Source organism: Delphinus delphis, chromosome 2, assembly GCF_949987515.2.
Source record: "Delphinus delphis chromosome 2, mDelDel1.2, whole genome shotgun sequence".
NCBI lineage: Eukaryota > Metazoa > Chordata > Mammalia > Artiodactyla > Delphinidae > Delphinus > Delphinus delphis.
In genome coordinates this window covers 75,234,632-75,255,526 of record NC_082684.1, presented here as the reverse complement: position 1 = coordinate 75,255,526, position 20,895 = coordinate 75,234,632, and the positions used below count along the sequence as shown (strand labels likewise).

The 20,895-nt window shown below is 42.6% G+C and overlaps 1 long non-coding RNA gene and 2 gene segments (V, D, J or C); 2 read left to right on the top strand and 1 right to left on the bottom strand.

Moving 5' to 3' along the window:
* The window catches only part of LOC132420440 (uncharacterized), a 134,369-nt gene extending 125,743 nt beyond the window's left edge, over window positions 1-8,626 (bottom strand). Inside the window, exon 1 of the long non-coding RNA XR_009518370.2 lies at window positions 8,541-8,626. This is a non-coding gene — a long non-coding RNA (uncharacterized lncRNA). The remainder of the gene's footprint in view (window positions 1-8,540) is intronic.
* Window positions 1-20,895, top strand: part of LOC132420437 (T-cell receptor alpha chain constant-like) — a 220,774-nt gene that overhangs the window by 68,880 nt on the left and 130,999 nt on the right.
* The window catches only part of LOC132420436 (T cell receptor delta constant-like), a 55,229-nt gene continuing 38,152 nt past the window's right edge, over window positions 3,819-20,895 (top strand). The window contains 2 exon segments of the C gene segment in view: window positions 3,819-4,016; window positions 4,159-4,465. Of these exon segments, the coding sequence occupies window positions 3,971-4,016; window positions 4,159-4,465 (353 nt within the window).

Sequence of the window (20,895 nt, the reverse complement as noted above, 5' to 3'; positions counted from 1 at the left end):
CCATGATCTTGGGAATAAGGTCCTTAATGTCTTCCTCTGCTCCTGGGGTGTTGTAGACAGCAACTCACTTTCAAGTCTTCTTGGGCAGAAGAAATCATTTCACGTCAATCAGCATTTTTGAGGACCTTTATGGGTTCAACGGGTGCTTTGAGGGGATTACACAGGAGATAAAGACAGACCAGACCAAACAACAATTGTGAGGCTGCACTTACACATCATAAAGCATACAAAGGCAACTCCAGAATTTCTACAAAGGAGGGGCTAAGGGGCTGCAATCTGGTTGAAAGATGCCTCAGGGACTTGCCTTGAGGCAGTATTTTCATAGCACATAAAATTGGGAAAGATGTCAAAGAATGGGAGGCTGACAGGGATTATGGAAAAGGATGGATAAAGCCCCCTCCAAAGCACTCTTGTCTCTCCTACTAACTGTCCCAAGTCTCAGGTGTCCTGATTTTTATGTAACGATGTCAAAAAAGAAGGAAACTAACAAATGGCCAAGCAATGAGCCAAGTGTTCGCAAATATAATTTCATTTATCCCTCAGAGACTGTAAAGAAACATTAACTCTCCCCAGAAGTCACATGAAGGGACAGACATCTCCCAGGACCTGGGAAGCTGTGGCCTAATTGCTGACCTGGACACAGAAAGAATGGGCACAGGGAACACAATCTGCGCAGAGCCTAAGAAAGAGGGAGTCCAAGGGCAGGGCCCAGGAACACTTTTCTACCTTCCACCTGGGCACCCCACATAGGCTATGCTTGTGTTCGAGTTCCATCTTCCTCCTGCCACAGGCCTGGGCCAAGCTTCTGCAGCAGGTCCCGACTCTCCTGGACCAGTAGAGCACGTCTCCTAGCCACAACCTGCCCCAGCTACCACCAAACCAAATCATCACCTGCTCCATCCCCACTACTGTCTTCCACCTCTGCTTTGATTTATTGTTCATATGGACTCTCTCCTCGTCAGGCCTAGAGGAAGGTTGTTTTTGTTCATTAGCCAAAAACTCTTAAAATTACCTCTAACCTGTGGCAGATAGAAATCACAGTCATAAACGTAAGCACAGTCTTGGAATTTTTCAGAATGACTTCCTGAATAATTTGGGAGAATTCAACAATAATTATCTAAGAAGACAGGCTTATTTGAGCCCTGCTAACTCTTCTTTTGATGTGAATGTAGCTTTAAGCCTACAGCGCTTCCTCCTGCCTCGGGGCTTTTTTTTTTAATACATCCTCATTTCTTATATAGAATGTTCTTTCCCTACACATGCCCCTGATACTGGGTGTATCAAGCAGAGTCCTAGCAGGGGACAGAGGGCACTGTCAAAAGGGTGATCAGAAAGAATCTAATGAAAAGGACATTTGCAAAGGTGTGGGCAGGTGTTATAGACTGAACTGTGTCCCTCAAAAAAAGATATGTTCAAGTCCTAACCCCCAGTACCTCAGAAAGTGACCTTATATGGAAATAGCATCATTGCAATTGCTGTAATTAGTTAAGATTGATGTAATTAGTTAAGATGAGGTCAGACTGGAGTAGGGTGGGCCCCTAAGCCAACATGACTGATGTCTTTGTAAGAAGAAAGCAGTGTAAAGACAAAGACACTGGGAGAACACCATGTGACAGGAAAGGCGAGCCAAGCTAAAGAACACCAAGGGGGCTTCCCTGGTGGCGCAGTGGTTGAGAGTCCGCCTGCCGATGCAGGGGACACGAGTTCGTGCCCCAGTCCGGGAGGATCCCACATGCCGCGGAGCGGCTGGGCCCGCGAGCCATGGCCGCTGAGCCTGCGCGTCCGGAGCCTGTGCTCCGCAACGGGAGAGGCCACAACAGTGAGAGGCCCGCGTACCGCAAAAAAACAAAAACAAACAAACAAACAAAAGAACACCAAGGACTGCCAGCAAACCACCAGCTGCTAGGAAGAGGCAAGGAAGGATCTGCCTAAAGTTTTCGGAGAGGGCATGGCCCTGCTGACACCTTGATTTCAGACTTCTAGCCCCCAGAACTGTGAGACAGCAAGTCTCTGTTGTTTTAAGCCATCCAGTTTGTGGTACTTTGTTAAGGCAGCCATAGGAAACTAATACAGCTGGGTTACGGGAAACCAAAAAAAGACGGTGAAACACCCTAAGTCTGGCAACAGAAGAATCGCTGCCACCCTGGGCCTGAAGCATGAAGTACATGAGTCTTTACCAAAACCTGCAGCCTCTGGCAGAGGAAAGCAGCCACAGCCAAGGCACAGCCTAGCAGGAAGGAATCTGGGGTAAGACCACCCCACCTCTTCCTCCTCCTTCTCTCCAATCTCCTGATGGTGCCTCCCGTTGGCCAAACTGAACAGGATGCCAGAGAGCAAGGGAAGCAGGTGGATGCTGTCCATTGAGATCAGCCTCCTAGAGGAGGAACTAGAGTGATCTGGGGGGACAGACACTATCCAGCACACCTGGGTAACTTCAGCTTTTAAGTCTCAACTGCAAAGTCACTTCCTCAGGGAAGACTTGCCTGACCTCCTGACCAGATCCTGGCCCCATAACGTGCTACCTTAATTCTGCTTCTGTAGAGTACTTGTCACTCTGTAGCACTGGAGTAATTCATTATGCAAATCATTAAGTGATGACTGGCTCTGATGCTCAAAACTACACTCCATGAGAGAAGAGACCATATCTGTCATTCATCAGGGAATCCCCAAGGTCTGGTGCATAGTAAAAATGACTAGATTTATAGGATGTGCCAATAGGCAAGCAACCTGATATAAAAAGATCAAGTAAGCCCAGAAAAGTTGCCCTTGGCAGCTCTGAACACACTATAGAGAACAGGCACCATTGTATCCTACAGGTACAGATAGTGCACTTTGTAATACCAGAGAACGTGACCACCTTGAGTACTTGCTAATGGTCCTCTAGAAATGGTGGGTGAGATAGGCAGTTGGGTAAATGAGATGACTAGGGTAAGGAGAGCAACTACCATGAGGTCAAGCTAACTTGAGCTTGCCTCTATCTGAATCCTCAGGCCAGTCTGGTCCCAGTCACACTGGGGAAAACAAGAAAGCTCAGGTGGGTGTCTGCTCCACTAGTGTTGGAATTTAGGTCCTGCACCCATCCTCAGATATTGAACACCTCTTTGCTTACCAGGTGACCCTCTTCCCCGCTTCAGCTGCACCTTCTAGTTTCCATTATTAATTTACCTGTTTAATTTCAATATTTCATAGATTATTGGCCTTGAAACTGAAACGTGTGGGTCCCAAGAATTCAAATACGCCTCTCTTTTGAAGTACATCTAAATTTAGGCTGTCATAAACTGGGAGGTAGTTGTGGTTTCTAAGTTTTTTACAACACTTTACTTTGTGTAATTCAACATAAGTGACCTAAGAACCTTACAGAAAAGAAGATAGACGAGCTCAATAAAGATTAGGAAAATGCATTAAATTTGGAGACAGTGTTTCATTGGATTGCTCTTTTATACTTGGGTGAATCACCCTTATCCAACTTTGCCTGGAGGGAGTTTGGAGTAAACACAACAATCATTACAACACCCACAGTCCTTGTGCACACACTATCGACCTCCTCTTTTGATGGTTCTTTTGATTATGGCTGTAAAAGTCAATAATTCTTCTGGGTATTAACCCTTAACATCACCACAGTACATACAACATGTACCTCTAACATGAAAATGAAGCAACTATATCAAACTTAACTTCTAGGGTGGGAAGCAAAAATCTTGTGATCAATCAAATAAGCTGTGTTAACCTCCTCTCAATTGGCCTTATTTATCTGGACCACATTATTGATCTTGAAGGGCACTGTCATCTCATTAACAGTCAGCAGGCTCTGCGTGCTTCCTGTGATTGACAAAACCTCGCTGGGTAACAGAACAGCTGCCAACAGGGGCTGGTTTCCTCAGGCACAAACACGTCACAGAGAAGGTGTTGACTCTGAGGAGGGACCAGGCACAGGACAAGTTGGGAGGCAGAGCTGTCCCTGAGTGGAGCCATGCAGAGGGTCTGCTACCTCATCCACCTCACTCTCTTCTGGCCAGGTAAGGCAGATCCCGGAACCTCAAAAGATCAAGGCTCAGCGAGGCATCAAGGCTGCCAGGGCCTGGCCCTCGAGCACAGCACCCGTTACTCAATGATCTCAGCCCCAGTCCTCACTAAGTCCCTCTCATGTCTCTTCTCTAGGAGTCATGTCAGCTGTCACGTTGGTGCCTCAAAACCAAGCAAGGAGTGTGTCTGTGGGGGAATCTGTCACCCTCAGGTGCTCCATGAAAGGAGACTCCATCAGTAACTATTATACCTTCTGGTACAGGAAAACACCGGGTAACACAATGACTCTCATATACCGAGAAGGGGGCACATATGGCCCTGGTTTCGAAGACAACTTCCAAGGTGAAATTGATTTTTTAAACAACCAGGCTGTGCTGAATATCCTGGAGGCATCAGAGAGAGATGAAGGATCTTACTACTGTGCCTCGACCACCACCCTGCTGTGGGTTCACTTCTGAGCAGCTCAAAAAATGTGGAGATCTACGTGGAACAGCAGTTCCAACAAGATCATGACTTTCTCCTGAATAAATAGTTCAAGAAATGGAAGCCGGAGAAGGCTGACGTTCATGCCTTTCCTTCAGGTTCACTGGCTCACAGCCTGCCCACGCACTCCAGTGGTGCTCAGATAGGCAACCCCCAGTGGGGTGTGGCCCGGTGTAGGGCAGGAGAGAGGAGAGACAGAGTCAGAAATTGTAGCATTTACGGTACACTCTTAACAGTTTTCTTGGAGAGTCATAAAAGATTTGGCCACACAGCCTAAAGTACTTAGGATATGACATAAAGAGGCACTTTCCAAAGTATGACTATGGTGATGTCCAGTTTCTCCCCAGCCATATACACCAGGAATCTAGCTGTTCTCAAGGAGAGGGGCTGGGAAGGTGGGAAGACTCCTCCCTTCCTTCGGCATCAATGGTACACACTGCCTGTCATCTTCCCAACGTGGATGGCAAGACTTGATCTCTAGCTTGCTGTACTGTTTTGGACTTTTGCCCTCCTTTCCATCTCTACCTCTTTACTTCTTCTTCTATATGTTCTAGAAAAAAGACATTGAACAATTTTTTCCCACTGGCATTTCTTTATCCTTCTTTGGACAGCTCAGTTTAGACTCCACTTTTATCTTGAGCGATGTACTTTTCCAGATTTAGATGACTGACAGCCTATTCTGAGGCTGAACCTGTCCTTCCTTCTGACCTCATCTAGAAAAGCTACCATTCACCTCACTGAATACCTTACTGGAATTTTGGTGGTGATGGGTATGTTCAGTAATTTGATTATTGTGATGGTTTCATGGGTGTATGGGTATATCTGAATTCATCAGGTTGTGTGCTGTACATATGTGCCGCTTATTAATAAAGATTAATAATCTTATCAATAATCTAATCAAAGATCCTGCTGTCCATAGACGTACAAAAAAGGCTGACAAGTGTTTGCCAGACACACACAGTTACACAGTTGGTTCCAGTCAGGGATCCTCACTGTTCCATCAAGGCACCTCCCAATCTGCCCATCTCTTGTGATTTTGTCTGACCTTTCATATATATGTATCTATATATGATAAAGAATGATATTTGGAAGCTTTATGTAGATGTTGTCAAAGTTTTGGAACCATAGTTTTAAAAGACCTGCAAAATGGAATCCTAGGAAGAGACCCAGTGGGTCCTTCTGACAGAGACCAGAAGAATGTCTTTGATGAGAAGGAGGAGAGAAAACATCTGGACAAATTCATAAAACTGTATGTTAGCTGTAATAATGATTAATATCTGTTGAGTGTTTACTATAGGCGAAGCACTATTCTGAGCACTTTACATGTGTTATATGATTTAATCCTCACAATAATCCTATGATGCATTTTCTACTATTATCCCCATTTTACAAACGAGGACACTAAGGCACAGAAGAACTAAAACACTTGCCCAAGATACCACTGGTAATAAGGGAGGGCGACAGATTTCAGACTCTGGAGCTGAAGGACACAGTATGTGATTCAGGAGGTTGGGGGAGGGTGGTCCATAGAGGAGACTGTCCCCAGGATGTGTCAGAAATAAGGGACAACAGGGCTGTGCCCTCGCCACCAGACCTATTCAAACCAATGCTCCGTGACCATCTGTCAAGAAACTGGGACAATGCAGCACAGGTCCCAGAGGATTTCTCAATGTTTTCTAACTCTGAGATTTTGTGATCGTGACACAAGCTTCACTCCGTCTTCTAAAATTATCTGTACCTCTTCATCTTTGAAACCAGGATAAGAAGAGTTACATCTTCAGAGATAATAAGAGTTCCATCTTCACAGTGTTGTTAAAGGCAAATGATAGAGAGGAAGTAAATTGCATTGTACATGGTAGCTATGCCATAAATGTTACTTAACATAAGTAAAGGGCCAACAATAAAGTGGAATAATTGAGAAGAAAGTGAACTAAATTACAGAGTGCCAAGATGCAACCACTCTGCAGGTGTGGACTCACTTAATCCTTATGACAGCCCCGTGAGGTCTTTATTGTCAGCTCAGGGTCACAGATGGAGAAACTGAGCCTCAGAGAGACTGGGTAGCTTATCTAAGGTTCCAGAAGCAGAGCTAGGATCTGGGTCAGAGGCAGACGGCCCTGGTACTGGGCTAGGGGCTGTGGGATATACTAAAGAAATACATGGCCTATAACAATGCCTGAATTAGAGAACAGCTGGGAACAATTGTGTGAATTCCAGTCATCTGTGTGATGCAGAGGTTGCCCTTGACTCCTTGGCCAGTCCTGGGGAGAGGGAATGGGGGTAGGGGTACCTAACCCCTTCCACCTCCACTCCTCCCTTCCTTGCTTTAAATCACCAGTTGCAATTGCAGCTTCCAGGCTGTTCTCCGGAGATTCCTCACTCCTGTGACTGAAGGAGGACTGCGGCTACACAGCCCCCTCCCACTTCCACTCCTGAGCCCACCCCTAGGTCTGCAGCTTGTCTCTCAGGCCACAACATGGGAAATGGGCCGACATCTTCCTCCCTTCTGATGCTTGTCAAAGGCAGTAGCTTGTTGAATTCTCTTAGAGTCTCTAGGGTGCTAATGCATTCACTGCCTTCTTCTTGCCTTCTCAGAGGCCTGTCTGGAATGGCAGCTACAGGGGTCTGGGGCTAGTGTGATGAGAGCTGGAGAAATTCTGCGGGTCCCTGGAGGGTCCACAGAATTGCCAACTTTACCATCCATATATATCTGCACAGTGAGACAGAGTGTCCAAGTTTGTCTCTTCCATTTTCACTGACTTATTATCACTTAATCGAGGCAGCAGAAGGGCTCAAGATCTATCATCCACAGTTCTCTGCATTCAAAAATGAGGAAACTGACACCAGAAAGTGCTGAATTAAGGTGTGGGAGCCACCAAGCAAAGAAGAGAACTGAGTTCAAACAAAACTTTCCCCACTCTAGGTAGAGTCTTAGCCCCCTTCAGTGCCTCAGACAGAAAGTACTGGCTAATAAATTCTCCATAGCAACAAGGTGAAAAAACTCTGGAATTGAGGCTTCTTTCCTACTTCTCAATTCAACATCTTGCCTCCAAATATAAATTGAAATCATGGGGTTATACATCTCTAATATTTTTTGGTCAGAGCGCTTTATTCTTCCTCCAGCAAATACCATCTCTCCTCTATGCTTAATTTTTCTCCATAGCATTTATTACCATCTGATGTGCTGTATATTTTACTTGCTTATTTATTTGTTATTTAGCTCTCCACTGACTGGAACACAAGCTCCATGATGGCAGAGATTTTGTCTGTTTTCTTCACTGCCTTAACTCCAGCACTTAGAAATCTGGCACAAAATGGGCACTCAACAAACATGTGGAATGAATGAGTGGGTGAAATGTGGAATGAATGAGTACTACATACCCTGCACTGTGCTGAATGCTGGGGATATAATAGTGCACAAGACTGGTGACAGCTTTGCCCTCAGAAACGCTTTATCCAAGCCTCATCTATCCACTAACAAGATTTTCTGAAGGGTAGATAATAAAGCACTCTAGAACACCAAATAACTTACTCTTGGAGAGCAGACATAAGAGCTCCTACATTCCTTGGACATCCCCCCATGACAGGGATAAAATGGGGTGGAGCAGGGAAGGGGTAGGGATGGCAGGCTTTCTTGTGAAAGAAAGACTTCCATTTTTCAAAACCAAGTGATGGAATTCCATGAATTAGCACAAGTGGAGAGGAAGCCATACTGAAAAGGTCAAAACTTAGAACATGAAAAGGAAGATGGCAGACTTGGATGACTGACAAATGGAATATGGAGCAGGTCACATTGAGCCCTTTGCCTTTTCTCCCTCCTTAGGTGACCACATTCTATGGATTGATGAGTGTGTCTTCCCAACCATAAAAGGAGAGCATACGAATTGGATGAAGCATTTCTCTTGCTGGTCCCCAAGATGACACTACTCCAGCAGCCCCAGGAGAGAATCTGCCACCTCATCTACACTTGCAGATCCACATGCCTCCCAAAAACTGTCCCAATAGACAGGGAAGCTGACATAAAACATGCTTACCTCAGTGATGTTCTTGGTTTTTCCTCATCTCCAGGAACCTGAGGAATTTGGAGTAACTGTGGAGAAAGCTGGAGGGTTTTCACAATTCCTCGCAAAACTTTAGGGATTCCGCCTCCAGGACTTCTGGTTGTGCTGGGACCACAAGGCCCAGGGTAGGCCTCGAAGTTGCTTTCCATCCTCACTTGTCACCTAAGAGAAGTGAGCAATATTTCTCAGAGACAGTAGAAGGAAAGTCAGCATCCACAGAGACAATACCAAAAAAAGCAAACAAACAAACAAAAAGCCCACATAGCTTGGGTCTGAGCATCAGCAGCTCTGTCACATCCAAGGCCTCCTCGCCCATAAAGACTTCAACTGTGTCTGCAGAGCACGTTATGGTCATGAGTGATTAACGGAAGATTAACTACCTCAATTGCCTTAAGGAGGAAGAAGAGTTTCATGCACCAAGTTTATAAATGAAAGAACCACAAAGGAGCCAATATTACTGGCACTACATGTTGAAACCAGACAGTTGACCCAGTAGCAATAACACTCCTCTGTAATAAGAATTAAAATCTCTGAGTTCACAACTAGTCCATTTCTCAGCATCCAAACCATCATTATGTTTTCCACATGAAGGATCTCCTTCTCAGCCCTACAGCCCTACCGCTATGCCCCGCAACACACAGAGCGTTAGAATGGTGAGAAACTTCAATCACCTCCTGGTTCATCCTCTTCCACTGAAGATGCAGAAACTGAGGAATGGAGAAATTGACTTTCTCTCCAGCCCACAGCCAGCGGGTGGCAAAGCCAAATCCAACCCCTAGTCATAAATACCTCCCACCACACCCTGACACCCGGTTGCCACGGGAAAGCACCCTATTAGCCCTGTATTTTCAGTCTGCATCCCTGCTATGCTATTCTCCCCTCTGGTCAGCTGGAGAATCTCCTCCTAGCCAAGTGGAGCTGCAGGAGTGAAAAGTCTCATAGTTGTTGCAGGAGTACAGAGCCTCAAAGTACTCCAGAGGGTCCACTACACTTCCACCCTTGCTTTCTACCCCTTTCTAAAGAAACTCCTTGAAATCTCAAATCCTGCCCTGGGTCCTTTCGCATTCCTTTGGGAGACTAGCTCCACACCGAGTGCATAGCAGCTGTTCAGTATAAAGAAGAAAGGCTGCTCTCCCGCTCTCTCTTCACCTAAGTAAACCCCACTCATTAGGGACCCTGCTCCTCACTCCCTGCCTTTGTCCCCATGGCAGTACCTCTGACCCTTTCTACTGAGGAATAGACAGATCAATGGCCAGAGCCTGCCTTCCCTTCAGAGACAAAATCTCCTCCCCAAGGGTGTGGAGAAAAGGGAGCCCTCTTGCACTGTTGGTGGGAATGTAAACTGATACAGCCACTATGGAGAACAGTATGGAGGTTCCTTAAAAAACTAAACATAGAACTACCATATGATCCAGCAATCCCACTACTGGGCATATACCCTGAGAAAACCATAATTCAAAAAGAGACATGCACCCCAATGTTCATTGCAGCACTATTTACAATAGCCAGGACATGGAAGCAACCTAAGTGTCCATCAACAGATGAATGGATAAAGAAGATGTGGCACATATATACAATGGAATATTACTCAGCCATAAAAAGAAATGAAATTGAGTTATTTGTAGTGAGGTGGATGGACCTAGAGTCTGTCATACAGAGTGAAGTAAGTCAGAAAGAGAAAAACAAATACCATATGCTAACACATATCTATGGAATCTAAAAAAATATGGTTCTGAAGAACCTAGGGGCAGGACAGGAATAAAGACGCAGACGTAGAGAATGGACTTGAGGACACGGGGAGGGGGAAGGGTAAGCTAGGATGAAGTGAGAGAGTAGCACTGACATATATACACTACCAAATGTAAAATAGCTAGCTAGTGGAAAGCAGCTGCATAGCACAGGGAGATCAGCTCGATGCTTTGTGACCACCTAGAGGGGTGGGATAGGGAGGGTGGGAGGGAGATGCAAGAGGGAGGGTATATGGGGATATATGTATGCGTATAGCTGATTCACTTTGTTATACAGCGGAAACTAACACAACATTGTAAAGCAATTATACTCCAATAAAGATGTTAAAAAGAAAAATCTCCTCCCCCTTCTTTTTCAGAATAAATGCAATTCCACAATATGACAACGCTGTTAAGAAAAAGAAAGCTAATGAGTTGCTATAAGATTATAAGAATGGCAATGTTATTATACTCAGCACTGGTCAGCTCTTCCCACAGGGTCACTGGCCTGGCACATTCCTGAATTAGCCTGAGTAAGTCTTAGTGAAATTAAACAGTGTTGAATTGCAGCCTGTGAAGAGTTATTATACAATGGAAAAGAAACCCACTAGAGTGGAACGTGTGTTCAAAACCTACTCTTGCCATGTAAGAACCTGAGCCCATCACCTCCCTTCCCCAGGCTCATTTACAAGGGCAGGAAGCAGGAACTGATACAGCCTGAGGTCCCTTCCCTTCTCACCTTCTATGATGCTATGATTAGTCATCCCCACTTCCTATGAGCGAGAAAAAGAGAAAACATTCTGAAATTTCAGCAAAAAGAAGTTCAAAATGAAAAATCTCCTTGAAATGAAAATCATCAACATCTGTAAAGAGGTACTAGTAAAAATAATCATTGATGGCCTACAGGCATGGGGTACTTTTGTATGTGTAAGTCGCTGCTCAAAGTAGTTTACATGTTTCAATTTGTTTAATCTTCAAACAACCCATTGCTACTATTGTCCTTATTTTGTAGAAAAAACACGGAAGCGAGGTGAGGGTAAGGCATTGCCCAAGGTCATACTACAGCTGAGTGGCTGAGCTTGGACACAAGCCCAGGCAGCCTGCCTCCAAAGATATTGTGCAACCCAAGAGGCTCTATTTTCTGGAGCTTATTAAAACCTGTCTTTTAAAACATGTCTGTGGGCAAAAGAGTGGGTCCAATACCTTCCCAAAGTCCTTTCTGACTGTAGCAGGCTCTATTCTATAAAAGGAAGCTATGCAAGGAGTGAAGAACTATCTCCTGTTGGGTCCCCCATGATACTACCCTTACTTTTCTTTTTTATTGGAGTATAATTGCTTTACAACGTTGTGTTCGTTTCTGCTGTACAATGACCATGTGTAAAATAGTAGCCAGTGGGAACATGCTATAAAGCACAGGAAGCTCAGCTCGGTGCTCTGTGACAACCTAGATGGGTGGGATGGTCTAAAAAATTTAGTCTATAAACTGCATATATGTTTTTATATATGAGTTCTTTTGATAGTAAAAAGAGCATGGGTTGTGGAATCAGACAAAAGTGAGGAAGAATCACAACTCCTCAGTTACTGTAGGACCTTGAACAAGGTTGCTTAACTTCTCTAAACCTCTATTTCCTCATGGATAAAATACAGATAATAATACTTATGTCACAGAGTTATTACAAAGATTAAATGAAATAATTGCTAGAAATCAGCTGGCACTCCTGGGTGACTAGCACACCAAAGGTGCTCAGTAATGCTAATACTCTAACTCCTCAGCTCTTAATGGTCTGAAGGAGGGTGGTTTTTACCCAGAAGAGAGAAGAATGAAGGATCTAAAATGGGAGGAGGGTTTCCCTGGTGGTGCAGTGGTTAAGAATCTGCCTACCAATGCAGGGGACACAGGCTCGAGCCCTGGTCCGGGAAGATCCCACATGCCATGGAGCAACTAAGCCCGTGCGCTACAACTACTGAGCCTGCGCTCTAGAGACTGCGTGCCACAACTACTGAAGCCCGCAGGCCTAGGGCCTGTACTCTGCAACAAGAGAAGCCACCGCAGTGAGAAGCCCGCTCTCTGCAACTAGAGAAATCCCGCTTGCAGCAAACAAGATACAACACAGCCAAAAATAAAATAAATAAATTTATTTTAAAATAAATAAATAAATAAAATGGGAGGAAACATTGACAATGACCACTAACATTTTTTCAAACCAATAAGTCCAAATGTGCTGCCAGCATATTTTTCATAAAAATATCTCATCAGGAATGTTCTTCCCACACGACCTGTCTAATTCTTTCCATGCATTGACAATAGTGAAAGTCTCAAAGACAAATCCAGTATTGGGAGGATCTAGGTCCCCAATAACATACTGTGTCTTCATTGTCCTTTGTCTGTACCAGATGAAGGTGGCCCAGGCCGGTCTCAGCTCTAGCAGAAGTAACAAGGAGAATGAATTTTGCATGCCAAACTCTTTTCCAATAGACATGGTTTGGATGTCTAGGACAATAGCTACAAGGAACTCTCAATTTTCAGAAAGCTCAGCCTTCTAGCTTTGAGGATATTCCCCTGCAGGGCCTTACCAGTCGTAGGCTATTTAATTAATGTACCTTATTAGGAATACAGAGATGTTTTTTCATCCTTAAAAAGGAAAGTATTAAGTTTCGTTACTAACCTGTGAGGGGTTACATTTGTCCATCCTCATGCTGCCCGTGCTTTCTACCTAGGGTTAGCTCAGTATGGCATTTGGCCAAGAAAACCATGTTCCCCTAAATGAATCCCAAAGAGCAATATCCTCACTGCAGTACTTTGGCTTCTTCCATTAAAAAAAAAAAAAAAAAAAACTATACAGACCTTATCCAGGGGAAATAGGAAGAAAAGCCAGGGAATCAGAGCTGCTCTCTTGCCAGAAATGCATGTTCTGATGGGAAAAGATGGTGAAGGGTGTCTGCACCAAATCCCACGTGGGAAAAAAGCTGTCTGAGATCGGAGGAAACTTCCGTCTGCTAAAAGGAGCCAGCAGCCTGTTGACAAAACATTGGGGGCGGGGGGAGTCAGAACTCCTCCTTTTGTGTGACTTTAGATAAGTCACTTAAACTCTTTGAGCCTCAGATTCTCATGTGTACAATAAAGAGTTTATATTAGATGATTGCTATGCTTCCTTCAACACTAACAAACTATAGGTCTCTGCCCAGCAAGAAAGAGAAGGAAGCAGCTGTGGGACAAAGGGGATCAGATGTCACAGATTCCCAAGATTGTGATGCACAGATTCCTGCCTGGCTGATTCCTTTATGTGACTCAATAAGGATAAAATCAGAAAAAGAACTAAACAAAATACACTCATGATTAATCAAAGGGGATTGAAAGTCATTGCTAACCTCACATCTGCCTTGCTTTGCCTTCAGCTCACCTCCCTTGGGATATTCCTCCTCTTTAATGCCTCATCGGGATTTTTCAAAAACTGTGATCACTCACGGTTGAAGCTTTTCATCTCCCATGTATAAAAGGATATGCAAAGAGAGTTCAGTCTCCTGTTGAGTCTCTGCCAAGGTCTTAGCCTGGCAGTTCTGGGAAAAGAGCCAAAGACCCCATATTTCTTGGCTGTTAACATTCTCCCACCTGTGCTCAAGTCGGCAGGCTGGGCTTCAGGCTGTGGCTTGTCTGTAGTCTTACAGATAAGGAACTCTAGGTTTTCTAAAGAGACTCCAGAGAATGTTTCTGCAAGAAAGTAACTTGGCCCTCAAGTAACCAGACAGAGGATTATCTGGTTATATTTGGGGACAGTAAGAAAAAGACCAGGAAGTCTATATTCTATATTATAGCCTCAGAATCCAATCTCATCCTCCAATCCAATCCAATCACTTCAGGTACTGATATTAATTAGATCTTAGGTAATGTTCATAAATATCAATGTCATCTGTGTTCCCAATACAGGGTGTCCTACATCGTACACACGCAGGTGGAGAGGGTAATGTCCTCAGGTATGATAACAGCCCTTAACAGCATTCAAAAAGGAAAGACCTGCAAAACACAAGACATCTCACTGTGTTTCTGAGCCAGAGGCTCTGCTAAACAACAGAATCGGGGATCAGACCAATTGTCCACTGTGTCTCCCTGATTGAACTCACACAAAATAGCAGCTGCCATTTTTACTCCATGCAAGGCATTCAGACCCAAGTTCCCTGAAATGTTGTTACCAACATTCTGATGGAAAAGTACATGTTCCAAACTGTTAAATCTGACCATTCTCTAAGCATGGGATTTTCTCTTTTTCTGTAAATGTTCTAGCTTATTTTTATTTTCTAGTATTTCCTTTCTGAAGCTAATTCCCAAAGGGCTCTCCTATGCTTTCTCATTCCCATTACAAGGTCAACATACAAGTTGAATATTTTAATTTCTTCAGACACCTCTATGGAGAGATTTCCACTTCCGTTTCTCTGTTATCCCAGGCACCTACCAGGAGCAAGGAGCTCAAGCTTGGACAACCTTGGGATATACAGCAACAATAAACATGCTCTCCATGTCATTGTCCCATGGCCAATTACTCAGTGTCTTCGGTGGCATTTGTTTCTCAATATTTTTCTCTAATCTTGATCCTTGGGCCTCCACTTTATAAATTCATACTTTCTTCTTTGAAATCCTCCCAGCGTCCCTCACCCTGAGCTTTACCCCTTCCAACAATGACATTTCTCAGATCATTTGCATCTCAACAAGGAAATGATGCAAAACAGGTCCCTTCCTATTCCGGTTTTTTGCTTCCCACTCCTACCCCTACCCATTCAGGTCTGGAAACTTAGCACAACCTTGCGCCATTCATGAGCATTTTCTCAGAGATCTGTTTCCAGAGAAGCATTTTGCATGTTCTGAAGGGAGAAGATGGGTGAAGGATATCTTTTGGGGATCAAGCCTGAAGCCCACTGATATTGTGACTCTTGAAGGTGCTTGACTCAGAAAGACTGGAAGTTTCTACCTAAATCCAGGTCCAGCTACTTCATCACTGTAATTTGCCATTGGAAAAAGGATGGGCTATCTACATATCACTCCTCTAAAGGCACAGAACTGAATCTTAAATTCTACCTGATGTTTGGATTGTGAAGCTCCAGGACAAAGGCTGGGATGCACCAGTTCTGTGAACTCTAAAGGGAGCTGTCCAGATCATATGCCTTCAATGGAAAAAAGAAGTGCTGTCACCTTAGAAACTCCAACTCTGGTCTACTTGTGTTCTCTGATACCACACCTCATTCTATCATGTATTTATGGCAGATCTGGTCTACTCAGAAATAACCTGGACCAAGTCAACATAGTCTTTGTTAGTCTTCAGACTCAAAGTGAAGTAAGGGAATCTGACTCCAGAGTAAAATCTTCCCCTCTCTCCAGTACAGGCTCCAAAAGCTACGTATAGAGCAGGTCTCTAATCACCCCATTTTTACATTTGGATGTATTTCTCCTACTTCCTGTACATTGTTTCTTCGTACAAAGAATTCAGTGATAAAAACTGAGACTCCATCCTACATACACTGATTACCTCAACTATCAGTGCAGATTGAGTGTACAGAGGGAGGACAATTTTGTACCAAGATTTATTTATCTCTGTTTTCAGGAAAAAAACAATAGACACTTTCTCCCTACAATGGCTTTCTCACTGATAGATTATTTGCCACAAGGGGTTCAAATGGTTCTGCCATCGCTTTTTGGCTTCCACACCCCAAGCCATCTGGTCTCCATCACAGCTGAAGGAGGATCTCCTTGTTCAGCATTGTTGATGCCATCACACTGATCCCAGAAGGCAGACCTGACTACACAGATTAGCTAATAAACCAGGGAAAGCCCGTGTTCTAAGACAGAGGTGGAAAGTGGTGGGATGGATGGGACCAGGGTGCTGGGAAACTGCTCAAGTCTACCGCTGACTCAGTCTTCTCATCACCTGCCTAATGCGTCCAAGAGATGCATCTTCCTTATGAGGTACCAGAGACTCAGAATATCCACATCCTGTGGTTCCTGTACCCCCTAACACCCCATATTTGAGTTCCTTTCCTATTCAGAGAACAAAAGCTGCTGGCTTTGGGCCAGTTCACAACAGATGTAAGGCACAACCGCCAACTACCCAGGAAGCATCCACCAGGGCAGGGCATGAGAATCTGCTTCTTAGAAATTCCCATTCTTGTGGTCCCATCAATCATCTAACACCTGCCCAAAGAGAGACTGAGAGACTTTCTCCTGAGCATATTCTGGGATTTAATGCTTCCTGATGGGAATTGAGATGGCTGAGTTGCGACTAAGTTTAAGAGACTGAGAGTTAAGGGAATTATTGGAAAGCAGGTATTACTCTACATGTACTTTAGGGACACCTGCAAATCTATCCAAAACTTTGATACAGTGTCTTCCTAAATCACTGACATTGCCCACCTCACTCTCTGAATCCATGAGGTGATCACACACTGGACAGGCTTTCAAAGCCATGAGCAGCAGGACCTTTCCTTTCTCCACATGCAGGACAATGGAGTTGGGGATTCTGCTCATCAGAATGTTATTGCTAGTTTGTGAAAGGCCTTGCAAAGATGTCCTTGTACTGCAACATTCTGTAAGAGATTGTACTTTGACTTTCTCTAAGGCCGTAGATCTCTTTTGCTACCTTTGTGACCTAAGAGAATGGTCCCTTCTGTGTACTGCCTACTTAGTAAAGCAAAGAATAATAGGAAGCACACGGACAAAGTAAAAGGAAAGACACAAAGACATCAGTACGAGGGAGAATACTGTTGTGGACTCAGAATGTTTATCACTTGAATTGATATTAACCTGAACTTCCTAGAAAATAACGATAAAAACGTCAATATTAAGATACGTATTCTCTTAGTGTCTCTGAAACAAAATATGTGCATTCAAGGAGTACAGAATCCTTGAACCCTGTAGCTTTCACTAAAAGAAGTGCTTAACTGTGGCTGGAATAATCCAGTGTCCTGGCAGTAGCTAAGGGAGGCTGCCAGCTGCCAACCCTCTGCAAACTGTAAAGTAGGTCATCCACGGCTCCTTGTTCTCATCTTTCTGGGCCATTTTCTCGGACCCTCCTTCCCATCACATACCTCATATGCTTCTATTCTATTCCCATCAAAACCTGGTATCAAGAAATGACCCGAAACTAGTTCATACTAATTTAGCGAACAATGGAAATAGATGGAGGCTTTAGGTTCTCTAAGGTTGGGGTGGGAGGGAGGGAACACGGTATTTTAGTAGAGAAAATAGCCAAAAGCTAAAGACTAAAGAAACCATGGCAGAATTTTCAAAGCTTGAGGACACTGCCCACAATGAAAGATGGAAGTTTGTTCTCTCTTTGTTTGGAGGCTCAGTGTGGATCACACAAAGAGAGTCTGGAATTTCCCAGAGCAGGCAATTCTTTCTCCATGTCCAGGAAGACAGAGAACATTAACCTGTCTACAACAGAGGACAGAACTGGGGCCAAAAAGAAAAAAGATAAAAATGATAGATAGATGGATATAGAGATTTCCAGATATAGATATAGATGTATATATAGATATAGATATGGAAAAAGATTTCATCTCAATAGCAGGAATTGCTTTTTTACAGTTGACAGCCATTCAGCAGTGAAACAAACATGCTTGTGAGAGTGTAAGTTCAGGTGGGTGAATACACTAGAAAGGTTGTCCTCATTGTTTGGGAGCTAGAACTCAATGACCTGAGTTCTTTTCCTCCAGGAAATTCATTATAGAATCTATGTTGAAAGATAACCAGGACTGCTACCAAAAAGCAGCTATAGTTGCTACGTTGGTATATCCTTTCCCAGTTTCTTTTTCAATGTATAAATTATTACACACTCTGTATATGTAATTATACCCCCATATACACATCTGTATCTTTTTGAACATTATAAAATCAATTCTCTATGTTATCAGATACTTTTTCTTAATAGTATTTTTAATAAGTTACATTAATATTGTATCCAGGAATAGCTATGGTATAAATCAGTCCTCTTATGGGGAATTTAGGCGCCTCCTACATTTCTCCTATTATAAGAATTGCTGTGATGAACATATCTGTATATAACTTTTCATTATTTAAAATTATCATCTGTGTATGTGAGTAAAACTTCATATATATATGAAGTTTATATATATGTAAGTCTCACTTTCCCTCAATTAAAGGATTCAAAATAAAGTTTCTTAGCCAACTTGATAATATAAACCCGAGGAGGGATAGATAAATTGTCAAATTCTTCTTTAAATTTTTAATGTATTATTTTGTTACGCATGCATATTTAAAATCACATTTCATATAAAATAGTATATTAATTTTGAAATACTTGTTTTTGTCTATTCTCATAGTTCACAGAATTTTTTTCAAATTCCTCACAAGCATCTCAAATCAATGTATTTGTCATCAAAGAGCTGCTTTTTTGAATATTCAAACATTTTTTGACAGCAATCAAACTCACTTGTATCTAAATTGCTTGAATTATAGCACATTAGGAATCCATGTATGAAGCTATCACTAAAATATCTGGAACAACAATATCTATTCACAAAACATTAGGACTGTTCATTGCCACTTATCCTGTAAGTGAATATTCATGATTTACACACACACACAAAAAATTTACTTTAAGAGGTTTGTTTAGGACTTCCCTGGTGACGCAGTGGTTAAGAATCTGCCTGCCAATGCAGGGGACATGGGTTCGATCGAGCCTGGTTTGGGAAGATCCCACATGCTGCACAGCAACTAAGCCCGTGCGCCACAACTACTGAGCCTACACTCTAGAGCCCCGCAAGCCACAACTACTGAGCCTGAGTGCCACAACTACTGAAGCCCGTGCACCTAGAGCCCACACTCCGCAACAAGAGAAGCCACTGCAATGAGAAGCCCATGCACCGCAACGAAGAGTAGCCTCCGCTCACCACAACTAGAGAAAGCCCACACACGGCAACGAAGACCCAACGCAGCCAAAATAAATAAATAAATTTATTTTTAAAAATAATAATGTTTAAATAAATAAATTTATCTTAATAAATAATTTATTTATCTTAATAAATAATTTTTAATAAATACATAAATAAATTTTTAAATAAATAAATAAAAGATTTGTTTAAACAATATTGAACACTTGTAATTTCAAAGGCTTACTCCCAAGAATAGTTACTAAGTGGTTGTTAAACTTGTTAGTCATCTTTTTCACTAATCTCATCAGCTGACTTCCAGAAGTATCCATGAAGCAGCATTCATTAAGATTATTAGAGGTGAATGTGTCTTCACTAAACTGCTTAACTGTGCAAAATCAAAGAATTGCATAAAAGTATTATAACATTGCTTTCTGTATTTTTGCAAGGAATCAAATATAAGGGGACTCTCTCTTCTCTAAAGATTATAAACCTCACTTTATATTCAAACATATATAGTATTTTCTCACTGTAAATTCCCCAAGGTCGAAATATTTGCTCAAACTAATATGAATATTTTCACACGCTGGATATTAACTAATTAGCTTGCAATAAAAATAAAGCAATATATATTGCTACCAACATCTTACCAGTATTAGAAATATCACATTTTCTAACAAAAGCATTGCTTAAACATCTTTCCAAAAACTAGCTTATTATATCTTCATTTACATTTTTTTTGTTGCTAGAGGATTGAAACATTTTCCTAAGTGAATGTGTCTAACCAATGAGTGAGTTTTTTCATTTATCCTTTCACGATTTATCTTTTAAGATCTTACTGTTTTACTTATTGATTTGTGTGACTGTAATAATTTTGTGCCTCTGAGTTTTATTGCATTTAACCACAATAACAGCGTTGGTGAAACGAGATATCTGAGACATTCTAGATGCCAAAGAGCGGTTGGTGATGGCAAAGTGCCAAGGAAGGAAAAAGGAACAGGAGGGTTATTGTACTGCTGTGTTTCGCTGTGACTACGGACCACAGAGGTTGAAGTATATTAAGCCTTTGTTCAAAAACCCCAGCCGTGATCTACTGTGTATGTCTCAGCATTGGGAGAAGTCTTCTGAGTCTCATGGGGAAATAATGTATGGGTTTAGGGCCCACTTGCCGCCGACTCCTTTCTTTAGATATTTATTCCATATTATCTACTGCAATAGTTTCAGATGTAAATGACTATCACCAAATAATCAGTAATAAGGAATCCCACCACATTTTAACAACTTTTATTAAATATACTCAGGGCAAAGTAAAAAATATCATGGACGAAGTAGATGGAACTAACAATGGGGAGCCTGTGTACTGGGTCACACACTCGTATATCATGAGGCAAGAAGTTGAACCCACTTCTGTCTAATTTAAATAATTATTTCTTTAAAGAGCTCAGTGCCCAGTACAAAACAAAACAAGTGCTCGGAAAGTGGTTGTTGTGAACTGAACTCCATCATACAGAGTCCATTTTTTAAAAGACTGTGTTTATAAATTCCGTATCTACAAGAAGATCCAAAAGGTGAAATTCTGACACTGAATCCCCAATTTCTAGCAGTTCATGTGTCTTGTTCTGATGAAAAAAACTGTCAAATGAGGGAGCAGAGATGGCAAGAAGGTCGTTATTAGGTAGCACTGGACAAATGACCCAGTTATGAGATGAAGAGTACAGACCCTT